Raw genomic sequence first — 25,190 nt, 5'->3', positions numbered from 1 at the left:
GCTATCCTGTTGGTCCAGCCCTAAAACAAAATTTTATTCACCTGAAGTCTCACACCAGTCTCAGTCCAACTTAAGTATGATCCAGACTGACTCTACACTCATTTAAGTTTCTAATCTTGATCCAGTTCAATCCCAGACTCAGTCCAATTTCTAGTGAAGTGCAAGTAACTCAGTTGTGTCTGACTCTTTGAAACCCCATGGACTATACAGTCCATGGAATTCTCCAGGCCAGAATACTGGAGTGGGTAGCTGTTCCCTTCTCCAGCGGATCTTCTCAACCCAAGAATCAAACCAGGTCTCCTGCATTGCAGGCAAATTCCTTACCAAATGAGCTATCAGGGAAGCCCGTCCAATTTTTAAGACAGATCCAATCTGGTTTTAGCCAGTTTCTGGACACAGTCATGAAGAAGATGTGCTCAAGTAAAGTCTGATACCTCAAGGAAAAGCTACAGAACTAGAATCTAAGAGGAACTTACCACCTCCAGAAATTCCTGATAAGAAAGCAGAGTTCAGGGGCTCAGTAAGTACCCAAGTCTGGTTGCTTTTGCTCCTGGGGGCCTTCTGGGGGTCTTCTTTGATATCCTCTTTTTATCCCAGAATGTTTCAAAGATAAACTAAGACATATTAAAATTTTTAAGAGCTTCTTTAAGTAAAAATTGAGGGTAGGATGATTTGAGAGAATAGCATTGAAACATGTATATTACCATATGTAAAACAGACGACCTGTTGAAGTTCGATGCAAGAAGCAGGGCACTCAAAGCTGGTGCTCAGAATGGGGAGGGAGGTGGAAGGGGGGTTCAGGATGGGGGGACACATGTACACCCATGGCTGATGCATGTCAGTGTATAGCAAAAAGCATCACAATATTGTAAAGTAATTCGCCTCCAATTAAAATAAATTTAAAATAAAAAAAATAATACATTCAAGGGGGGTAAAAAAGAACCAATGAAATAAAGCATGCAATAAGTTTAGTTCCTAACACATAATAATTGCTCAATAAATGATAGCCATTATTGTTTTAAAAAAAGTCAATTCAATTGGACAGCATCTCTCCTAGGAGACAGTAAGGGGCTTCAAGGGATGAATAAATGAGAGACTTTTGTAAGCAGAAGAGAGCAGAAATAAAGAGGTTATATTAGGAAAAGAGCAGGTTGGTTATTACAAGGTTACTTTCATTTAGGGGAGGGCAGGGGTCTATCCATGTATAAAATCACCTCTTGTGTTGTTGGAAGAGAGGGCTTGCTCTGACCAGTGTGTTCTTTTGACAAAACTCTTTAGCCTTTGGCCTGCTTCATTCTGTACTCCAAGGCCAAACCTGCCTGTTACTCCAGGTGTCTCTTGACTTCCTACTTTTGTATTCTAACCCCCTATGATGCAAAGGACAGCTTTTTTTTTTCTTTTTTTCTTTTGGTGTTAGTTCTAGAAGGTCTTGGAGGTGTTCATAGCACTGTTCAAGTACAGCTACTTTGGCATTAGTGGTTGGGGCATAGACTTGAATTATTGTGATGTTAAATGGTTTGCCTTGGAAATGAACAAAGATCGTTCTGTCACTTTTGAGACTGCACCCAAGTGCTGCATTTCAGACTCTTTTGTTGACTATGAGGGCTACTCCTTTTCTTCTAAGGGGTTCTTGACCACATTAATTGATATAATGGTCATCTGAATTAAATTCACCCTTTTCTGTTCATTCTAGTTCACTGATTCCAAAAATGTCAATTTTCATTCAAGCCATCTCCAGCTTGACTACATACAATTTATCTTGATTCCTGGACTTAACATTCCAGGTTCCTATGCAGTATTGTTCTTTACAACACTGGACTTAACTTTCACCAACAGACACAACCACACCTGAGTGTCACTTCTGCTTTGGCCCAGCTCTCTTTCTGAAGCTATTTCTCCATTCTTCCACAATAGCACACTGGACACCTACCAACCTGGGGGGCTCTTCTTCTGGTGTCATATCTTTTTGCCTTTTCATACTGTTCATGAGATCCTCAAGGCAGTAATACTGGAGTGGTTTGCCATTCCCTTCTCCAGTGGACCATGTTAAAGGAGATCAATCCGAATATTTATTGGAAGAATTGATGCTGAGGCTCTGATACTTTGGCCATCTGATGCAAAGAGCCAACTGGGTGGAAAAGACCCTGATTCTGGGAAAGCTTGAGAGCAGGAGGAGAGGAGGGGCTACAGAAGATGAGATGGTTGGATGGCATCACTGACTCAATGGACATGAGTTTGACGAAACTCTGGGAGATACTGAAGGATAAGGAAGCCTGGCATGCTGCAGTTCTTGGGGTCACAAAGAGCCAGAAACAACTTAGTGACTGAACAACAGCAAGAGGTCTATCAGGCAGATTAACTTGTGCTGATCAAGAATTCTTTATGGACCACATTGTGATTCTATTCCTGGGAGAGCCAAATCTGAAATTAGTCCCCATTTGGAATGGGGGCTTTGCATAAGGCTCCATTTGGGGCCTGTTATCTTTTATTTTTTAATCAATTAACCACAGAATCCCAAAATATCATGTTTTCCTTCTGTATGGTGGTGATCACAGCTTCTCATTATTGTAGACTGTGTGCATGTTCCATATTCTCTGTAGTCTGTTAATTCTCTACCAGAAGAATTAATTAAACTATATGAACTCCACTGCCTAGCACTTAACCTGGCACATCAGGTAGAGAACTTTCAAACTCACTCCCATAACATGCTGCCTCATTGTTGCTCCATTATTTTATCTGAGGAAATGGAACATACATTATATGTATCCAAGCAGACACACAAAACCACATACAAATAGATTAGCGGTACAAATAGCTTTTCTGAAATCCTCCCATTTTGGCGGTTCTAAACTCTGAGAACCTAAACAGATAAAGTGTATTTATATTCTCAAGAAAAAAAAAAAAAGTATTCTTCCTTGTAGTTGGAGAGTTGTGTACAAAATTGAACTTTGGTGAAGGTAGCCCTGCTTACATGTTGCATGACTTCCTTTTTTCACCACCACTTCTGGCTCCTGCACTGACTCTGCTCTCATGGGGTGCGTGGTGCACTCACACTGGAAGGCATGTTGACAGCAGCATGGGCCAGGAGCATCAGGGCGATGGGCATGGATGTTCCCTTTCCCTCCAATTAAGTTTCAGAGCCTGATGCTCTACCTTAGAAATTAGGTTTGGATGTGGACTACTGAGAGTGCGGTCTCACAGTGGGAGGGATACAGAGTGGCAAGGCTTAGAGCATCTTGGAGAGCACCTCCATGACAGTGCTGGAGGGATGCTGGAGATGGTGGAGAACCAGGCGGGGAAGTGAGCTGGTGTTAGGAATGACTGTGCTTTATTGGGTCACTGCTCAGCCTAAAATTCTTCAAACTTCACTCGCATTCTGGGTAGAAAGTCCAAATCCTTGCCATAGCTCTCAGGATCTCCTGTAGCCTCACTGCCTCCTTCTTCAGCCACATGTGAGCAATGTCTTCCTCCACTCTGATTGTTCAGATCCTTTGGAAGTTCCTGCAACATGACTGGCTCTTCTGCTTAAGGGATTTTATGGAAATGGTTCTTTAAATGTGGAAGAGTCTTCTTTTCCAACCTTCATCCAGCCAACTCCAACATGTTCTCTGCAACCCCTCAGATTTAGTTAGTGCCCCAAGTTTAGACTCTAACCCACTTTATTTGCCCTTTCTCACAATTTGTCATCCTTCAACAGCTTCTCCACTGTGTCTTCATCACTAGATCATAAGCTCCTTGAGAGTGGACCCCAAGCACCTACTCATCCAAGGAGCTACCGTGCTGTCCCCTGGCCAGATGGATGCCAGACCATTGAGAAATACCTGTGAAGTGAATATAGATCTCAAAGCATTTAAAGATAATTCTCTGAACTGACTGGGTGGTGCCGGACTGAATGGGCTCTTCTTGCTTTCTCTCTTTCAAACCCAGTTGGGAAGAAGGAGTTTTGAAGGGCAGGCCCTTGAGGTGGGGATCTTTGGTGAGGAATCTCAGCCAGGAGCCAGGCCAGGACCCTCAATGTGACATAGCAACATTTTCATGAAGTGATCATCTACTGGAATTCCTCAGCTCCAAGGTCATCATTAACTTTAAACTGTTATGCAGTATGAATAATTAGACTGTGGAAAAAAATTAGCACTGAGAGTAGTTGCTACTTTAGTCATCAAAATCCTGAAATCCTGACTAATCTCAGCTGGACTGTCTAGACAGTAAGATTTTTGTAACATTGAAGTATAACCTATAGTCACATCAGCAAAGTCATCCTGTTATAAGCAAAGGACCTGAGCACTTTCAAGGAAAGACCCTAGAGATCCTGAGGAATCAAGAACCCCTAAAATGATGATGTGGGAAAAATTGCCTTGGATTAGATTATTAAGTATTAAAATGGTATTTCATATAATCAAATCTAACCTCTACGTTTTGCCTTCTGGGTGGGTATGGTCAATCTTCTTCAGATCATTAAAGTCCCTCATTAGATACCATTTGAGTGCCTAGAATATACTCGCTTCAGTTCAGTTCAGTTCAGTCGCTCAGTCATGTCCAACTCTTTGTGACCCCATGAATCGTAGCACGCCAGGCCTCCCTGTCCATCACCAACTCCCGGAGTTCACTCAGACTCACGACCATCGAGTCAGTGATGCCATCCAACCATCTCATCCTCTGTCATCTCCTTCTCCTCCTGCCCCCAATCCCTCCCAGAATCAGTCTTTTCCAGTGAGTCAACTCTTCACGTGAGGTGGCCAAAGTACTGGAGTTTCAGCTTTAACATCATTCCTTCCAAAGAAATCCCAGGGCAGATCTCCTTCAGAATGGACTGGTTGGATCTGCTTGCAGTCCAAGGGACTCTCAAGAGTCTTCTCCAACACCACAGTTCAAAAGCATCAATTCTTCGGCACTCAGCCTTCACAATCCAACTCTCACATCCATACATGACCACTGGAAAAACCATAGCCTTGACTAGACGGACCTTTGTTGGCAAAGTAATGTCTCTGCTTTTGAGTATGCTGTCTAGGTTGGACATAACTTTCCTTCCAAGGAGTAAGCATCTTTTAATTTCATGGCTGCAGTCACCATCTGCAGTCAGTAATCTAAGAGAAAGAAGAGTTTCTACCCACAAAGATCTTATTATCTACTCAGAGGGACAGATAAAATAGGTGAAACAAAGAGTTAGAGGAATGAGAATATAATTACATAATTAAATAATCATGTAATTATATAATTTAATTATAATATTTAATTATATTAAATTATATATATATTATATTATATATAAATATATGATTTATAAATATATTATATATTTATAAATTAATAAATATTAATTTAATAAATTAATATTTATTAATAATATATATCATGTAATTATATATTAATTACATAATTAAATAATGATGTAATTATATAATTAAATTCCAAATGATGCATTCAATCCCTGCAGCGAGTCACATTGTAAAAGTCTAGCTCAAACTCCAAAGTGCCAGTTCCATGTTTTCTGGTCCTCTGGCATTTACTGTTTGGTCAGGGGTTCTATGCTTCCCACTATTTGGTACTATCTTCTCCAATTTAGTAAACTTGAATGCCAAAGGGTTTTAACTCTACTAATTATAGCAAATGGTGATTTTTAAAGCTGCCTTACCTAAAAAGTTGGTGAAGAATCTGCCTGCAATGCATGAAATCTTCCTGCATCGGGAAAATCCCCTGGAGTAGGGAATGGCTACCCACTCTTGTACTTTTGCCTTGAGAATTCCATGGACAGAGGAGACTGGCAGGCTACAGTCCATGGGGTGACAAAGAGTTGTCGACTAATGCTTTCAGATACACTTTCACTTTCACATGTAGAAACTCAGCATTCTTAGTATTCTGTGTTAGCAGATTATCAAACACTGTTAGTTTGCATGATACCATTTCATGTAGATTCTCTGCTGAAAGACTATAATCCTAGTGCTTGTATTTCAATGACTTTATATATAAACAGTCAACTTAACCTCTATTACATGAGATATTCAGATTTACTTTACCTAAAATTAAATTGCAGCTCCTCTGTCCATGGAATTCTCCTGGGAAGAATACTGGAGTGGACAGCCATTCCCTTCTCCAGGAGATCTACCCAACCCAGGGATTGAACCCAGGTCTCCTGCATTGTAGGCAAATTATTTACCATCTGAGCCACAAGATAAGCCCTACATTACTGATAGTGCTATTTTAATGATACATTTCTGAAGTATTCACTTATTTGCAGAATTCTATCCACATGACTAATCACTGGGACAGGGATTGGTACATGGTTTAAAGGGAATCATGGGATGATTCAGGATCTACTGAAGGAATTTTTTTTTTTTTTGGACTCGGTGTGAACCCGGGAAGATGCAGGTCTTCCATTTTTTATTAGCAGCGATCCTGCCACCAAACATGGCCCCAAATCTAAGAAACCTCAAAGAAGGACAGAGCAGATTTCTGTCAAGCACCTGTATCAACCACTACCTAAAGCCACTCGACACCTGACCTTGCATGTAAGTGAGCCTAAAATTCTCTTTTATGTTCAAGTCCATGAGTTAGGTTGGATTTCACTTGCAAACCAAAGAGACCTAACAGTCTCATTCATAGAGAATAAGGCAGAAAAGAGACTGTAGACAAGACAAGTATAAATCACTGGGTATTTATTTGATAGTCAACACACTTCCTTTTCCAGAGAGAAAAGACACAGTCTGAGTTATCCCATTTTAATAAATCCCATGCTTCTGGAATTATATCCTGAATTTGTATGTCCAGTAATCAAGATTTGGTACCATCACACAAAGTGATTAAAATTTTTCCCTGAGATTATAAGGCTGTGCCTTTGTCCACAGAATAGCTTTCCTACCAAAATTCAAAAGAAAAGTAGGAAAAGGGAAGTTTTCTGTTGGTGGGAAAGGCAGATAATTTAGAATTCCTGAGAAAAAAGGTGTAGGGTCAACCACACCACTAATTCATATTTCCCTGGCTGTGAACACTTATTCTTGCAACATGTCCAAATGTTATAGAAGGAAATTACACATAAAGAAAATTAATCTCAATGCTGTGTGCAGAGCAAGTTGGCTAATTCTAACCACCAGAGTTATCTTAATGCCTCATTGTCCAGTAAAACATGGAACTAGAGAGGTACAGACAGCCTTCCCCAGTGGCATGTAGGAAAGAGAAAAATTCAGGCATGGATGATGAGACGAAAACTGTCTCACACTATATGCATAGTCAGGGCTGTGACATCTTTCAAAATGGTTTGAAATCAAAACAGCTCATGATCCTCCCCAAGTAGGAATGCGTAGAGGTTTAGGGGATTATCATCTCAAATCAGCAAAGCATAAGGCCAATGGACATAGGTCTTCTGGTCTTGGCACACTGAGAGTCAGTTCTGAAGGCAAAGCAACTGCAACAGGAGATCACTCTCCTGAGTTGCAATGACCCAGGTGTGGGAAGGAGCCGGCTCACTGGGATCAGTCGCCCTGAGGTGGTGGTGTCAGTCCTTCACCCACAACAACCTAGAATGGCATAATGAAATGGCTGTGCTCCCTAGAGGACTCCCCTTTTTAAAAATAAACAAACAAAGGTTTCCTTAACATCACCCACATTCAACAGTGGAAGAAGGCAGTGGGTCCCAGGTCGGGAGAGTGGCAAAGGAAGTGGATTTCAGGCAAACGCACTTGAGAACAAGCTGATGGAGAGCGTGTGGGCCTCCGAGGATGGAAAAGAGAGAGGCAGACTGAGTGTCAGTGCTCGTGGCACTTGCAGACATCATTCTATGGACATCACTCCACGGACACAAGGCTCACAAATCTCTCTCTTCGGCTCTGTGGTACTTCAGACAGGCATTCTCCAAGTCTCTCAGGAAGCCAGGAATTTCACTCTGCAAAGGAAAGGAAACTTGTCACTTCTCTGTCCTCACAGTGCTCTCTCTTGATTCTTCAGGAAGTGGCAAAGATAACGAAGATGGCCTTTGGAATAATAAATGTGACAATAGGGCCCCCGAGCAGGTTTCCACAGAATGTGGCCACAGATGATGACACAAGTTAAGACACAAGGCACTGGTAAGGCAAGGTGGCCACTGTTGTAAGACCTTGTGTATTTTGCTAATAAAAAGCTAAGATATTTCTGAGATATCATATTTTGAAAGAAAAAGGAAGATAGGAGATAGGGATGGGCTGTGGGACTCTTCCAAAAAAGTGAGAGAAAGGACTTGCTTTACAGAATTAGAAAATGGTAAGGATGGGGGTGGGCAGGGGAATGAAGCAGGATATGTGATCCTTCAGTTAGCATTGATCATTTCAATTTCCCCAAATGTTGTTTTATTTAATCCTTCTCTATAGAGTGGGGATATCCATCTCTATTTTTTGGAGGGGAGAAACTGATGGCTTGCCTAGATTACACAGTCAGAAACAAGGTCAGGATTCAAAATATCTTGTGCTTGATTCAAAGCCTATGTGCTTTTTCATTCCCCCAGAGAACTGGTGATCCCTCCAGTCAGTAGGTAGGACCTTACAAAGCAGACTGAATGGCAGGCATAATTCCAGGTCCTAAGCAGTCTCTAGTGATCCGGGTCAACTGAGGCTCCCACTTCTCAACAGAAAAAGAAAATAAGAACAAAACTGGAAGTTTTCCCAGGCTTGGACATGACTCACTGCCTCCCAAGTCAGCTTGGCCTAACTCCTCCATAAGCAAATACAGGGCCCGCAGGCACCATTGTTCCTACAAGGAGCAGGCTGTTATCTGGAGGTTCCAGAGAGTGATCCTGATGAGCTCTTTGTGGGCAAGCAGGGAGGACTGGCATTCCAGGTAAAGACTCTATGTCTTTTGTCCTGGCTGCTGTCCTGGCTGCAACTCCAGTCCTAACCAGACTCAGTCAAACAAGCTGTGTGAGGCCCGAGACAGCGCATCTCTCCAGACCGACAGCACTACAGGCTAAGTTAACATCTGCCAAACACACCTCCCCTGCTGCCTTCTGGGATCTTACCTTGGTGAAATTGTTAAGGATCCAGAACGGAATTTGGCCACCTGGGTTATTGAAGTAATACATGAAAACTAGAGAGGGAAAGAAAGCACAATTTACAAGAAGGAAAAATAGAGCCAAACCCCTGGAAATGCCCAGGCGTATATTCATTACAGAAATTAAGGAGGGAAGTAACACTGAATTCAAGTGAACTCTTGCCTCTGCCTTGTCTTGTGGGAGACTTACATATATGCATTTAGGAAAACAGCCCAGGCACATTCTGCTGCTTTTTATTAAAGGCATGATACTTATTATCTATATCTAAATGGGATATATCTCCCATTTAATTTTTTCTCTCATTAACTGTATCAATTATAAAAAGTTGATAAAATTGAATGCCAGTTTATAAATGATAAAATGAAGACTCAGAAGAGTAAAGTGACATGTAAAGGTGGCAGATTTAACACATGTCAGAACTAAGTTCAGATTTTGCTGCTGCCTCAAGGTCATATCCATTCCATTCCAGCAGATGGCTGCATTGACTCCTCCCAGACTCTTTCCTAAGGCTGGAACTCAAGGCAGACAGGTTCTGAGTCCCTGGGTTTTTGCTGAGGAGGAGCTGCCTCCCCAGAGGTGGTCCCACCAGCCCTCCTGCCCACCCCTGTCCAGCTTGTGCATGTACAGGACTTTCCTGAAGTGAGTTTCTAAACCTTCTGGTTCACTTGGATGTTTTGATTTCATCTGGACAATGGAGTCAGTAAAGAATGGACTGATAAGATTTAAACATCCATCTCTCATTGTAGCTAAGCTTAGGGGTGAACTGAGTCTCATTTGATTTATTTGCACCCATGCTCAGTCTCTGACCTCAGGGAAAAAGCATCCTGCATTTGATAGGCCTGCAACCCATGTGGCCTTCACATGGGTGGCCCAGGCAGATGCACCAACATATGCCCAGTATTTACCTTCACTCCTCCAAGAGTCATAGCTCTGGATTGCCAGGCTCTGCTTGTACTGCTTCACCCGGATCATGCCCGACTTCTCTGAAAACCACGGCACAGAGATGCTCTGGGCCAGGATCACGTGGACCTTCCGCCCTTCAAAGTTCAGCTCTCGCCGCTGCCGCACATAGACACACTACACCACCAGTCAAGGACCAACATCAAGTCCAGCATCTCAGACGAGTCAGAAGCAAAGGGACATGATTCTCTTCCTCCACTTGGTGTTTGCTCCCTTTATTGTTACTTCACTTCCTGTCCTACATACCCTGCAACACCATGGCTCTTCCCACCTGCTGTTCCCATTTGAGAGCATGCATTGAGGGAAGCATCACTACAAACAAAGCTGGTGGAGGTGATGGAATTCCAGTTGAGCTATTTCAAATCCTGAAAGATGATGCTGTGAAAGTGCTGTACTCAATATGCCAGCAAACTTGGAAGACTCAGCAGTGGCCACAGGACTGGAAAAGGTCAGTTTTCATTCCAATCCCAAAGAAAGGCAATGACAAAGAATGCTCAAACTACCGCACAATTGCACTCATCTCACATGCTAATAAAGTAAGGCTTAAAATTCTCCAAGCCAGGCTTCAGCAATACGTGAACTGTGAACTTCCAGATGTTCAAGATGGTTTTAGAAAAGGCAGAGGAACCAGAGATCAAATTGCCAGCATCTGCTGGATCATCGAAAACACAAGAAAGTTCCAGAAAAACATCTATTTCTGCTTTATTGACTATGCCAAAGCCTTTGACTGTGTGGATCACAATAAACTGTGGAAAATTCTGAAAGAGATGGGAATACCAGACCGCCTGACCTGCCTCTTGAGAAACCTGTATGCAGGTCAGGAAGCAACAGTTAGAACTGGACATGGAACAACAGACTGGTTCCAAATAGGAAAAGGAGTACATCAAGGCTGTATATTGTCATCCTGCTTATTTAACTTATATGCAGAGTACATCATGAGAAATGCTGAGCTGGATGAAGCACAAGCTGGAATCAAGATTGCCGGGAGAAATACCAATAACCTCAGATATGCAGATGACACCACCCTTATGGCAGAAAGTGAAGAAGAACTAAAGAGCCTCTTGATGAAAGTGAAAGAGGAGAGTGAAAAGGTGACTTAAAGCTCAACATTCAGAAAACTATGATCATGGCATCTGATCCCATCACTTCATGGCAAATAGATGGGGTAACAGTGGAAACAGTGGCTGATTTTATTTTGGGGGGCTCTAAAATCACTGCAGATGGTGATTTCAGCCATGAAATTAAAAGACGCTTACACCTTGGAAGGAAAGTTGTGACCAACCTAGACAGTATATTAAAAAGCAGAGACATTACTTTGCCAACAAAGGTCCATCTAGTCAAGGCTATGGTTTTTCCAGTGGTCATGTATGGATGTGAGAGTTGGACTATAATGAAAGCTGAGCACAGAAGAATTGATGCTTTTGAACTGTGGTATTGGAGAAGACTCTTGAGAGTCCCTTGGGCTGCAAGGAGGTCCAACCAGTCCATCCTAAAGGAGATCAGTCCTGGGTGTTCATTGGAAGGACTGATGTTGTAGCTGAAACTCCAGTAATTTGGCCACTTGATGCGAAGAGCTGACTCATTTGAAAAGACCCTGATGCTGAAAAAGATTGAGGGCATGAAGAGAAGGGGATGACAGAGGATGAGATGGTTGGATGGCATCACCACTCAATGGACATGGGTTTGGGTGGACTCCTGGAGTTGGTGATGGACAGGGAGGCCTGGTGCTGCAATCTATGCGGTCTCAAAGAGTCGGACTTGACTGAGCAACTGAACTGAGCTGAACTGATTGCAGCCCCAAGTCAGCTGCTAATCACCTGTCTGTGCACCTCTGTCACCTTAACTCTCTAGGTCCCCGCATCCTCCTCTGCAGACTGAGGGAGTGTATTGAATACTCTTTATGAAAAGTTTTTTTCAGGTCCTCAATTCTGACACAAGAAGATTTCCTAGAAAAGTTCTCAAGAAACTATTAGCTGCCTCCCACAGTTATTGATGCTACATGTAGTCAGGCTCAGAAGCCACACCCTGAGGTCTCTGAAACCCACACAAGAAGCAACAGCTTTAGCAGATGCTTACACAAGAGTAAAAGACAGTGTTGTCTACAACTCCTGGCCATGCCACCATTGGGTGATAGCCACGAGGCACAGAAACACTAAGAAAGCTGATCAATGTTACACCAGGATGGGCTTCCCTGGTAGTTCAGATGATAAAGAATCTGCATCCAATTGGAGTCTCATCCCTAGAACCAGAAGATCCCCTGGAAAAGAGAATTGCTACTTACTCCAGTATTCTTACTTGGAGAATCCCACAGATAGAAGAGAATGGCAGGCTACAGTTCATGGGGTTGCAAAGAGTTGGACACTTTTGAGGGACTAACACTTGACTTTTGGAAAGGATACATCTCTGTTGGACATGGGAAAAGGGTACTTCATTTGCCAATAGACCGCTTCTTCTCCATCGACTTTTATTTCACGGAGTTCTAAAAAAAAAAAAAAAAAAAAAAAAATCAAATGACGTTATTGCATCTGGAAGTCTCTTTGGCTTCAATTAACAAAAAGTGTTGATATGACAGTCTTGTAGAAGACGATAAACCAGTAACTCAGAAGGCACTGACTTCCAGGAAAAGTCATTATCACTGAAAGCTTGTTGCCCAGGAACAATGTTTAGTAGACTTAAAAACACATTAAAAATAAATGAATCCAACAAAATTTGTTCATTGGAAGCTACACACATTCTGAGGTAGAATGTGATAATAAAATTAGGCTTCCAAAAAATAAAATTTCAAGTTATTAAATCATGGTAACCATTGGATGGCACTGCAATATCAATAGTTCTACTGTTGTGACCTTACTCCTCACCTTAAATTTATTGACATATTACAACTATCCTGGGACTGAGCAATGCAGTTTAGTGTTTACAGTTGTTTAATGAAGGTTTTGGAGAGGTTTGTCTTCCTCCTAAGCAGGAAGGAGCTTAACTATGCTAACACTATGCTACTTGCCTCTCTCCCGTTTTGCTTTATATTACAGAGACAGGAAGTAAATCTGCATAATGTCCACCATCCTTTTGTATGCAAATAACATCAGTTCAAGGAGGATAGCAAAGGGATACGATGAAGTGCACAGCCTCTGCCCTCAAGCTGGGTGGGAAGCTTCTAACTAACCATGTAGAGGAGTCAAGCTAAGACTGCTGAAAGAGCCAAGAGAGCCCCTTGAGGAGGTGCTGACAGCAGAAATGTGTTATTTAATTCAGCTTCTGAAAGAAATAAAACCTATTAGAAGCAGACTATGCAGTAAAGAACTTATCAGTCCATTACTACAAGAGGCTGAAAATGCCCTTGAAAGGAAGGGAAGGAGGGACCATCCATTGCTTTTGGCTGCTCTGCTATGATTCTCCCCTTCTTGTACCAGAATCTCTTTCTCCTTCAGATCATCACCCTTCCCCTCCTTCTCCACAGTATGGTTTAAGCAGCTCTAACTCAGTGTTAATTTCGGGCATGGGAAAAATGAGTCAAACATGATCACAGCAATTGGTTTAGGGAAGGCATGTGTGGATAGTCTTGGCTTGCCACTCTAGCAAGTTTAGGCCCAAAAGTGGTTTTGTAAAGGCTCTCAGGAAGCTCAGAGAAGATCTAGGAGGAATAGAGTTAGGTTAGGAACCTCAGGATTGCTCCAGAGATGTCAAGCTACTGCAGCCTCTGGACCATACTCCATAGTGCAGACTCTTAATGCCAAGTACCACACATCAGAGGCTCTGCCAGCATCTACAGCACATGACTGAACCATGACTGCTAGGAAGATGAACAGAGAATGTGTGACTTCTCCCTTGAATTAGTGGGCATCACAATGAACCCTAAATAGTAAGAGTATTTGATAACATTAAATGACCCCAAACCATGACAAACATCCCCAGGAAATAAGCGCATGATCCATGCTGAAGCAATAGAAGCCAATCCTGGGAATCTGGATGCCATAAGTAGGAATGTTCCTGTCCTTCTGTGGTTGTGTACATGGTTAGAATGTAAGCCTACATCTTCTGGTGGTATTTCTGCCAAGACACAAGAATCTGCCTGAGATTGTGGTCAACACAAAAGAAAACAGTCAAACTGGAGAACTGAAGTACCGAATACAGCTGTCCTGGAGGCCAGATACTCTTGGATTTTTAATGCCATGAAACAATAAACTCTTTCCTTTCCTTACAGTGCCATTTGTTAGCTTTTCTTACTTGCAAACAAAATTCTTGACCACAGCAAGGGTCTGTCAGGATTTCTATGCCCCTCAGCTAGCTGTGTATCTATTTCACAGTGACTGAGATGGCAGAGGCCATTGCTCACTCTAAGTGGGAAAAAGATACCTTATCTATTCCCTCTATAATTCTCCATCACTTATAGGAAAAATCTAAGAAGTGTAGCCAGGTGGCCAGCCTAGGCCTTTGGGGCTAATTCCAATTCTGCTACCACAACTATGCAAGAACACAAAATTGCTCATAGTTGTCTTCCTTTTTTAACATTTCATGTTGTTTCAGGTCTTTTTCATTTTACTAATGCTGTTATTTGGGCCAAATATCCTTATTCCACTCACCCCCTCATCTCTCACTTCCCCATACACATGTATTCTTGCCATTTATAAAACTTTGATTCCACTTCTAAAGCAAAGTTCAAACATGATCTCTTCCAAAAAGCCTTTCATGAACATCCAGGTATATATATATCCAGGTACATATACCTGGATATTCAGGTATATATATGTATGAGATGACAACAAACTTGCAGTAAGGGCAAAATACCACATTTAAGCCCAGCACTTCAGATATTTAAGCCAAAATTTTAAATGAAACATAATATAACTAAACTTATTGCATATATAACATAATATAACTAAACCTATTGCATTCTACTGGGTAGAGTAAATAGGAATATATTCTACTTTCTAATAGTGTTTTTAGATCAAGTGTGACTCACCTTGGACATACTGGTCCCACTGTTTTCTATATTCTAAGTCCATATAGACATCTGCAAGTAGATCTGGTGGAGATCTCACAATACCAGAGACCTTATACTCATGAAGTCCAGTCAGCTATAAAATGAGAGCAGACAGAAATAGCCTACTGATTCTCGAGTTGCTATTACACAGCACACGAAAAGTTGTTGTTTGTGCAACGTCATTCCTGAGCACCTCCTCTGTAGACTCGGTGATGCAATGCTGAAAAAGCAGGTGAGGATTCTGCTCTCATTGCCTTTGCCACTGGTGGTGACAGCTACCCAGGCGATGTAAATAGGATAAAAGAGAGTTATGTGATAAATGGTATCTAGTTTTGGTGGGCTGGTGGTCAAGTGTCCGGGAAATGTCTCTATGTTGGACTGATCAGAAGAATTTTTTCTAAATAGTAGAAGGAGCCAGCTATGGGAAGATTAGGAAAGCCCATTCCTGGTTGGGAAAGGGCCTTCAGGTTGATTGATTGTCTTACTCAAAGAACAGAAAGTCAAGGGGTCCAGAGAACCATGGTGGGGGACAATCAGAGAAGCAGCGGGGGCTGGGTCCAAAGGGATTTGTGAACCAAGGTAAAGGGGTAAGAGGTCTTATTCTAATTGCTATGGAAAACGAATTAATTAAAACAAGGAAATAATTTTTAAAAACATGGTTCTTGCTGCTTGAAAATAGATCATAAGGGGGCAAGAAGATGGGTTAGAAGACCAGGACAATGATCCAGAGAAGAGACGTTGGTGACTGGACAAAGGTAGCAGAAATGATGGGGAGAAGTTAGTGATTTAGGGACACATTTTCAAGTAATGTCAACAGGAATTGCTGACAGACTGGCTGTGGGGACAGAGAAAGCAAAGAATTTTTTAAAAGTCTTATAACATTTGCTTAAACAACCAGGTAGACAGGAGATCACTTTTCTGAGATAGCTACAACTTGTGGAGGTGGTGATCTTACGGCTTCAGGGTAACCAAGAGCTCTATGGTGAGAATGTTGAGCTAGAAATGGTTATTAAATATCCATGTGGAGGTATCATATAGGCAGCTAGCATCCAGGCTTCAGACTATTTTAGATAACCACAGAGAATAATGAAATTAAAAATATTGTTTTACCAATTTCAACACAGAATTTTTCACCAACTGCATCCTTTTTTCTGTAAGCAACTCGTGTATAGAAAAGAATGAAAGAGGGGAAGAAATACCAACTTCAAACCATACTAGTCCCTTTTAATCAGAAAAGGGCCATTTCTAGATTCCTAACTAGAAAACATATTCCTTGTTTCTATGTTAAGCCATATTATGTGAGGATGTGGGCTGGAGTGGATACACTCCACTCTCTATACAATGGCAGCTAAGAATTCCTGACCTTCACCTTGACTAGAGACTATATTGTTAAGGTTAAACTAATGACGTAATCTGGAGAAGGCAATGGCAACCCATTCCAGTACTCTTGCCTGGAAAATCCCATGGGCAGAGGAACCTGGTGGGCTGCAGTCCATGGGGTCGCGAAGAGTTGGACATGACTAAGTGACTTCACTTTGACTTTTCACTTTCATGCATTGGACAAGGAAATGGCAACCCACACCAGTGTTCTTGGCTGGAGAATCCCAGGGACAGGGGAGCCTGGTGGGCTGCTGTCTATTGGGTTGCACAGAGTGGGACACGACTGAAGTGACTTAGCAGCAGCAGCAGCAGCAGCAGCAATGACTTAATTAATTTCAGTGCAAAAGCTAATAAACTAAACAAAGTGAACCTTTTAGATGGACTCGTACTTCCAGTTGTTAACGCAATGCTATTGCCTAATCAAACATGAATGAACCCATGTTCTTAAACACTGTCCCAGGAACTTATGTGAAGTCAAGGGGTAAACATGGAAATCTTTCTAGAGATTCTGAGGTTTCAAGGGTCTCCTGACTCAGGGGGCATAACCATAATTCCCAGTTGAGGAATCTCAGATGTATGTGAGGGTACCTGGCAGGAAATGGAAAATAAAATTGAAACTGAATTCAGAAGGAAGTGTCAGCTTTAAAAGTAAATGGCTTTATACCAAGTATTTCCAACCAGCAAATGACATGCTGGTAGGTCTGACCCCTTTACATGCTGTGCCATGGATGCCCCAAAGAAGGGCAGGTCAAGGTGAAAATATCTTCTTCTCCTCCTCCCTCTCCCCTCCTTCTCAAGGATGGGAAGACAGTGAGGGTTTATAGACAACACACATCTACACTCATACACACTTTAATCAGCTTTGAGAGAGAGAGAATTAGCTGCTCTTCAGGAATAATGTGGCCCCATTTTCTACACAGAGTGAACAAAGGGGATAATTATGTATAGAGATTATGATCTTCCCAACTTCACATGAGTTAGCTTTGATTATTTGGATGAATTAAGGCAAACTGAATCCTCTAAGAGTGTTTCCCTTTCCTCCTAAATGTATTGATAATTTTAGCTCTTAGTGACTTCAGTCCTGTAATATTGCAGAAAAGGAAACAGAAAGCCCTCTAATAAGAGAGAAATATAATGCTGTGATTTGTGTCAATACCCAAGAATGAATTATTATGACAACTTCCTTTAAACATTCCCTTCATGATACGACTGAAAAATGCCAGAACACCGAAGAAACCAAATGCTTAATGACTCCTTTCCTAGTCTATCAGTAAAATGTTTTTTTCAGGCACTTAGCAGCCTCACTCAAATTTGGATCAATGCACTTTTTTAAACCATCATTTCTTTTAAAAGAGAAATTCAGCCAACACAATAATGTTTTGTCATTGAAAAAATAAAGTGAATTTTTATAATTATAAAAATAATTCATAATCTTTAAGAAAAATTATAAAATGCCCAAAATAACAAAGTTAAAATGCCATGCAACTCTATAATTCACAAACACCTAATTGCAATATATGACATATTTCTCCTTTTTTCAAAATATTTTATTGAAACAGTTGATTTACAATATTGTGTTAATATCTGCTGTACAGCAAAGTGACTCAGTTGTAAAATATACGTATATTCTTTTCCATTGTGATTTATCACAGGACATTGAATATAGTTCCCTGAGCTTTACAATAGAACTTTGTTGTTTATCCATCATGTATACAATAGACTGCATCTGCTAATCCTAAACTCCCCACTCCTTCACTCCCTAATCCTTCCTCTCCCTCTTGGCAACCACAAGCCTGTTCTACATTTCTGTTAGTCTTTTTGTTCATAAGTACATTCATTTGTTTCATACTATGGATTTAACATAAAAGTGATATCATATGGCATTTGTCTTTCTTTTTCTGACTTTTTCACTTAGTAGGGTAATTTCTAGGTCCAATAATATTGCTGAAAATGGCATTATTTCATTGCCAGCAACAATGTAAGAGGTTCCTTCTCACACCCTCTCCATCAGTCATTATTTGTAGATTTTTAATGATAGCCTTTCTGACTAGTGTGAGGTGGGACCTTGTTGTTTGGATTTGCATTTCTCTAATAATATCATTGGAAGGACTGATGCTGAGGCTGAAACTCCAGTACTTTGGCCACCTCATGAGAAGAATTGACTCATTGGAAAAGACCCTGATTCTAGGAGGGATTGGGGGCAGGAGGAGAAGGGGATGACAGAGGATGGGATGGCTGGATGGCATCACCGACTCGATGCACATGAGTTTGGGTGAACTCCAGGAGTTGGTGATGGACAGGGAGGCCTGGCGTGCTGCGATTCATGGGGTCACAAAGAGTTGGACACGACTGAGCAACTGAACTGAACTGAATAATTAGTGATGATGACCATCTTTTCAAATGCCTGTTGGCCATCTGTGTATCTTCTTTGAAGAAATGTCTATTTAGGTCTTCTGCTCATTTTTCTATTGGGTTGTATTTTTTTGTTATTGAATTGAGGAGAGGTTAAATTAAGCCTTGTTAGTCATATCATTTACAAATATTTTCTCACAGTCCATAGGCTGTCTTTTTGTTTTGTTTATGGTTTCCTTTGCTGTGCAAAACTTATGTCTAATTAGGTCCTATTTGTTTATTTTTACTGATATTTCCATTGCCTTGGGAAACTGACCTAAGAACACATTGGTATGACATGTCAGAAATTTTTTGCCTCTTCTAGGAGTCATCTGGTGTCTTGTCTCATATTTAAATTTTTAAGCCATTTTGAGTTTATTTTTGTGTGGTGCGAGGGTATGTACCTACTTCATTGATTTACATTTGGCTGTCCAACTTTCCCAGCACCACCTGCTGAAGCAATTGTTCTTTACCAATTGTATGTCCTTGCTTCACTTATCAAAGATTAATTGTCCATAAATATGTTGGTGTATTGTTGGACTCTCTATTCTGTGCCATTGATTCATATGTCTGTTTTTGTGCCAATACCGTATGGATTTGACTACTGTGGCTTTGTAGTATTGTCTAAAGTCTGGGATGGTTATGCTTCCTGCTTTGCTCTTTGTCCTCAAGATTGTTTTGGCAATTCTGGGTCTTTTATTGTTCCATATGAATTTAAGGATTATTTTCTATAGTTCTGTGAAAAATGTAATGAATATGTTGATAGGTATTGTATTAAATCTTTATATTGCTTTGGATAGTATGGCCATTTTAACAATATTTATTCTTACAATCCAAGAGCATGGGATATCTTTCTATCCCTTGGAATCTCTTTAATTTTCTTTATTAATGTGTTACAGTTCACAGTGTATGTCTTTCACCTCCTTAGTCAGGTTTTACCTCCTAGATACTTTACTTTTTTGCTGCAATTTTTGCATTCTCTTTCTGATAGTTCAAGTTAGCATAAAGAAATGTAACAGATGTATGTATGTTAATTTTGTATTCTGCTACTTTGCTGAATTCATTTATCAGTTCTAGCAGTTTGTGAAGTGAGTCTTTATGGTTTTCTACATGCAGTATCAAATCATATCATATCATTATATATGAACATCAGTTCAGTTCAGTTCAATCTCTCAGTTGTGTCCGACTCTTTGAGATCCCATGAATCGCAGCACACCAGGCCTCCCTGTCCATCACCAACTCCCGGAGTTCACTCAGACTCATGTCCATCGAGTCAGTGATGCCATCCAGCCATCCCATCCTCTGTCATCCCCTTCTCCTTCTGCCCCCAATCCCTCCCAGCATCAGAGTCTTTTCCAGTGAGTCAACTCTTCGCGTGAGGTGGCCAAAGTACTGGAGTTTCAGCTTTAGCATCATTCCTTCCAAAGAAATCCCAGGGCTGATCTCCTTCAGAAGGGACTGGTTGGATCTCCTTGCAGTCCAAGGGACTCTCAAGAGTCTTCTCCAACACCACAGTGCAAAAGCATCAATTCTTCAGGGCTCAGCTTTCTTCACAGTCCAACTCTCCATCCATACATGACCACTGGAGAAACCATAGCCTTGACTAGATGGACCTTTGTTGGCAAAGTAATGTCTCTGCTTTTCAATATGCTATCTGGGTTGGTCATAACTTTTCTTCCGAGGAGCAAGCGTCTTTTAATTTCATGGCTGCAGTCACCATCTGCAGTGATTTTGGAGCCCAAAAAAAGAAAGTCTGACACTGTTTCTACTGTTTTCCCATATATTTCCCATGAAGTGATGGGACAAGATGCCATGATCTTCATTTTCTGAATGTTGAGCTTTAAGTCAACTATTATATATAATGACAATTTTACCTCCTCCTTATCATTTTGAATAGGTTTTATTTCTTTTTATTGTCTGGTTTGTGTGTCTAAGACTTTCAATACTATGTTGAAGAGAAATCATGAAAGTGGTTATCTTTGTGTTGTTCCAGATTTTAATGGAAAATTTCCAACTTCTCACCCTTGGTTATTATATTGGCTGTGACTTTGTCATAAATAACTTTTATTATGCTGAGATATTTTCCCTCTATACTGACTTTCATAAGAGTTTTATCATAAATGGATATGAAATTTTACCAAATTATTTTCTTGCATCTATTGAGATGATCCTGCGGGCTTTGTCACTTTTGCTGATATGAGGTACATACTTATTGATTTGCGTGTTGAAACGTTATGGTGGCCTGAGAGGATTTCAACTTGGTTGTGGTGTATGACTTTTTTATTGCTGTTGGAATTGATTTATTAATATTTTGTTGAGATTTTTTGTATCTATATTTACCAAAAATATTGGCCTGTAATTTTCTTTTTCTATAATATCTTTCTCTGGTTTTAGTATCAGAGTGATGGCTTAATAGAATGTTTTCAGGCATGTTCATTCCTCTTCAAACTTTTGGAACAGTTTGAGGAAGATTGGTACAAGTTCCTCTCTGTGTGTTTGGTAGAATTTAACTGTGAGGCCATCTTGTTCTGGACTTTTGTTTGTAGGGATTTTTTAAATTATAAATCCAATTTCACTTTTAGTGATTGATCTGATCATGCAATTTATTTCTTCTTGATTCAATTTTGATGGGGTGTGTGTTTCTAGAAAGTTGTCTCTTTTTTCTAGCTTGTCAAATTTGTTGGTATATAATGGCTTATAGTCTAATATGTGTGTGTGTGTGTATATATATATATATATATATATATATATATTTTTTTTTTTATGGTTGTTATTGTTGTTGTTAAGTTGCTCAGTCATGTCTGCATGCTATCCTTCACCATCTCCCAAAACTTGCTTAAACTCATGCCCATTGATTTGGTGATACCATTCAACCATCTCATCCTTTATCATCTCCTTCTCCTCTTGTCTTCAACCTTTCCCAATATCGGGGTCTTTTCTAGTGAGTCAGCTTTTTGCCTCAGGTGGCCAAAGTATTGGAGCTTCAGTTTCAGCATCAGTCCTTCCAGTGAGTTTTCAGGGTTGACTACCTTTAGGATTGACTGGTTTGAACTTTTGTTGTCCAAGGGATTCTCAAGGGTCTTCTCCAGCATCACAGTTCGAAGGGATCAATTCTTTGGTGCTCAGCCATTTTTACTGTCCAGCTTTCCCATCTGTACATGACTACTGGAAAAACCATAGCTTTGACTAGACAGACCTTTGTTGACATAGTAATGTCTCTGATTTTCAATATGATGTCTAGGTTTGTCACTGCTTTTTCTTCCAAGGAGAAAGTGTCTTTTAATTTCATGGCTGCAGTCACTGTCCACAGTGATTTTGGAGCACAAGAAATCCAATTTTCTATGGTATTGATTGCTATTTCTAGCAATCTATAGTATTGATTGTTATCTCTCCTCTTTCAGTTCTTATTTTGTTTTTGGTCTTGTTTTCCATCTTATCTTCTTGGTGGGTATGGCCAGAGGTTTGTCTTTTTTTTTTTTTACCCTTTCAAAGCACCAGGTCCTGGTTATATTGATTTTTCCTGTTTCATAATCTCTATTTTATTGTTTCCTTTCTGATCATTATTATCTCCTTCCTTCTGCTGCCTTTAAGTTTTGTTTGTTCTTTTGCTTTTCTAACTCTTCTAGGTTAATGTTAGATTGTTTAACTGAGATTTCTTATTTCTTATAGAAGACCTGTATCACTATGAACTTCCTTCTAAGAACTGGTTTTCCTGCATCCCATAGATTTTATATCACTGGGTTTTCATTATCATTTGTCTCAAGGTATTTTTAGTTTATTCTCTGACTTCATCATAACATATTTAAGATGCTTGAAATAATTTCTATACTCTTAAATTTGTTGAGGCCTTTCTTGTGACCTAGTATGTCATCAATCCTAGAGAATTTCCCAAGTGCTCTTGAAAATAATGTGTATTTTGCTTTTTGGGAAAGTAGACATATTTCTTTTAAGTAAATAGATAGTTGTAATTGTTACAAAATGGAAGTAATATAAACAAGTTATGCTATTTTAAAGAATATTACTTTGAAGCTTGGAGAGATAACACCTAATTTATTAATTACCACGAATTATTTCTGTTTCCATATACTTCTACAAATGTGAAATATTTTTGAAACAACTATTCTATATAAACATGGACAATAATGACAATTTTTCCTTCAGAAAGCAGGAAATTTTAGTAGAGATATATTTTTAGGGTAAATGATACTAACACTTTGTTTATAGTTTTTATAAATGTTTACAAATGTTTAAGGAAACTGTTTTCCATTGTTGTATTCTCACCAGTAGCACAGGAGCATCTTATCAGTATTGGGTACCACTGTTTCTACAAAAACATTTAATAGGAAAAGAGCATAAACCTTAGTTTTATTTGGTCAATGTTTTTAGTATTGATGTGTAAGTCTCTTGCAAAGTATTGATATGTAAGCTCTGCAACACCTGTTGAAGATACTTTTCCAAGCATACGAACATTTCAATGACTCCAAACAAGCTTATTCAAGGGGTTCTTGGCTTGTCCTAAGGCTCCTCCAAAAGACCAGTTCTAAGAATGACTCAATTTCTTTATCTAAAGTAAAACACATCGCATGATTTTCTAATACTCTATTTATAGGGTATTTAATTCCCTATACTTCAAATAGTTAATGAATTATTCAATAGTAGAGAATTAGTATGAAGTGTATAACACAATTAGCAGAAGAAACAGAATATTTGTTAGAGTATATACTATCTTTCTTGCTAGAGAATCCCTATGGCCATGTGCATAGTTAATAACTATCCTGTCTCCTATGCCGGTGAAGGCAAAAATGAAAGTCACTCAGTCGTGTTCAACTCTTTGCGGCCCCATGGACTATACAGTCCATGGAATTCTCCAGGCCAAAATACTGGAGTGGGTAGCTGTTCCCTTTTCCAGAGGATCTTTCCAACCCAGGGATCAAACCCAGGTCTCCTGCATTGCAGATGGATTCTTTACTAGCTGAGCCACCAGGGAAGCCTATATGACACCTCCTTCCTGTTTGGAATACATACAGGACATTAACAACTACAACAGCTATTCTGTGGCTAAGAGACAGCAAAGAGGATGTGGACTAAAAAGATTCAAAGAGTTTTACTAGCCATACTGGTCAGGTGATCCAATGCTAGCAACTGGTGACCTCTAACTACTTATTAGGTGAAAAAAATAAACCTCATTTTATAAAGTCATTGTTAATCCAGTTTTCCTTTACTTGTAACTAAAAAGCAATCCTAATTATTTTGAGTAGTCCTACTGACAATGAATTTTACTTCAGTTCTGTGATCCTGGAAAAGAGTAGAGGTATGAAACACTCACTATCTTTGTGTTCCAGAAAACAGCTTACCACAAAAAAGCCACCTTTCTCCCCATGATTTAGATGAGACTCATACACACACACACACATGTCTTATTCACCTATCACAAGGCCAGACACAGCACCTCTAAATTTCCTTTCATTGTCCCATAAATGATCACCGAAACAGTTTACTCCAATGATCAATCAGAACAAAATGCTTGATAACCAAACTGGTTAAACATATTTCCTTCCTTCAGATCCCTAAACTTGATCAAGCTCAGCCTGAGCAGCATCTAGATACTTCTAAAAATAAACTGGTTCCAGGCAACAAAAATCTCTTTTCTATTCTCCAGTCAGGCCACCTTCATATCACTTCCCCACACATGACTTCAGTTTTGTTGACTCCTGTCTGTAAAAAATACCTTTCTGCCTCACTCCTGAGACACCTACAGATTTTATGGTCAAAGTATTCTGCCTCAATGGACATGAGTTTGAGCAAGTTCCAGGAGATGGTGAAGGACAGGGAAGCCTGGCATGCTGCAGTCCATGGGGTCACAAAGAGTCGGACATGACTGAGTGACTGAACAGCAACAACAATTCTACCTACTATAATAACCCCCCCCCCCACCCCCGGCTTCTTGCCCGCCCCTCCTCCCCAGCGAACCGGCTCTCACGGGCCAGCCGGCCGGCCTGGCTCCCCTCCCCGGCCCCGACGGGCGGGCGGGCTGCCCTGAGGAGGCGGGGAGGGGAGGGCTGGGTCGGCCGGCTGGCAGACAAGGATGCCGAACTTCTGCGCGGCCCCCAACTGCACGCGGAAGAGCACGCAGTCGGACCTGGCCTTCTTCAGGTTCCCGCGGGATCCGACCAGATGCCAGAAGTGGGTGGAGAACTGTAGGAGAGCAGACTTAGAAGATAAAACACCTGATCAACTAAATAAACATTATCGATTGTGTGCCAAACACTTTGAAACTTCTATGATCTGCAAAACTAGTCCTTACAGGACAGTTCTCCGAGATAATGCCATACCAACAATATTCGATCTTAGCAGCCGTTTGAATAATCCACATAGTAGACACAGAAAACGAATAAAAGAATTGAGTGAAGATGAAATCAGGACACTGAAACAGAAAAAAATTGATGAAACTTCTGAACAGGAACC

At 40.5% G+C, this 25,190-nt stretch overlaps 2 protein-coding genes across 2 annotated transcripts in view; both read right to left on the bottom strand.

Moving 5' to 3' along the window:
• The window catches only part of LOC528282 (phosphatidylcholine transfer protein), a 79,204-nt gene extending 71,439 nt beyond the window's left edge, over positions 1-7,765 (bottom strand). Inside the window, exon 1 of the mRNA XM_002695566.6 lies at positions 7,674-7,765. Coding sequence (XP_002695612.1) covers positions 7,674-7,765 — 92 coding nt within the window. The remainder of the gene's footprint in view (positions 1-7,673) is intronic.
• Positions 6,628-24,620, bottom strand: LOC616574 (phosphatidylcholine transfer protein). Its single transcript, XM_024980591.2, has 5 exons — positions 14,934-24,620; positions 12,373-12,452; positions 9,919-10,090; positions 8,981-9,048; positions 6,628-7,876 (listed from the first exon to the last, which is right to left on the bottom strand). The coding sequence occupies exons 1-5, from the start codon at positions 14,974-14,976 to the stop codon at positions 7,799-7,801; spliced, it is 441 nt and encodes a 146-aa protein (XP_024836359.2). The 5' UTR covers positions 14,977-24,620; the 3' UTR covers positions 6,628-7,798.
• Positions 24,621-25,190: the final 570 nt, after the last annotated feature.

This window comes from Bos taurus, chromosome 19 (assembly GCF_002263795.3).
Source record: "Bos taurus isolate L1 Dominette 01449 registration number 42190680 breed Hereford chromosome 19, ARS-UCD2.0, whole genome shotgun sequence".
Taxonomy (NCBI): Eukaryota; Metazoa; Chordata; class Mammalia; order Artiodactyla; family Bovidae; genus Bos; species Bos taurus.
This window is presented reverse-complemented; position numbering and strand designations above follow the sequence as displayed.

What these genes read in the sequence shown, in the direction of transcription:
- LOC616574 (XM_024980591.2), bottom strand. Translation starts at nt 14,976, where the DNA reads ATGGACTTAGAATATAGAAAACAGTGGGACCAGTATGTCCAAG. An exon ending in GTGGGACCAGTATGTCCAAG is followed by an intron (nt 12,453 to 14,933) that starts GTGAGTCACACT and finishes TTTTTTTTTTAG; the next exon opens with AACTCCGTGAAATAAAAGTC. An exon ending in TCCTTAACAATTTCACCAAG is followed by an intron (nt 7,877 to 8,980) that starts GTAAGATCCCAG and finishes TTTCCTTTGCAG; the next exon opens with AGTGAAATTCCTGGCTTCCT.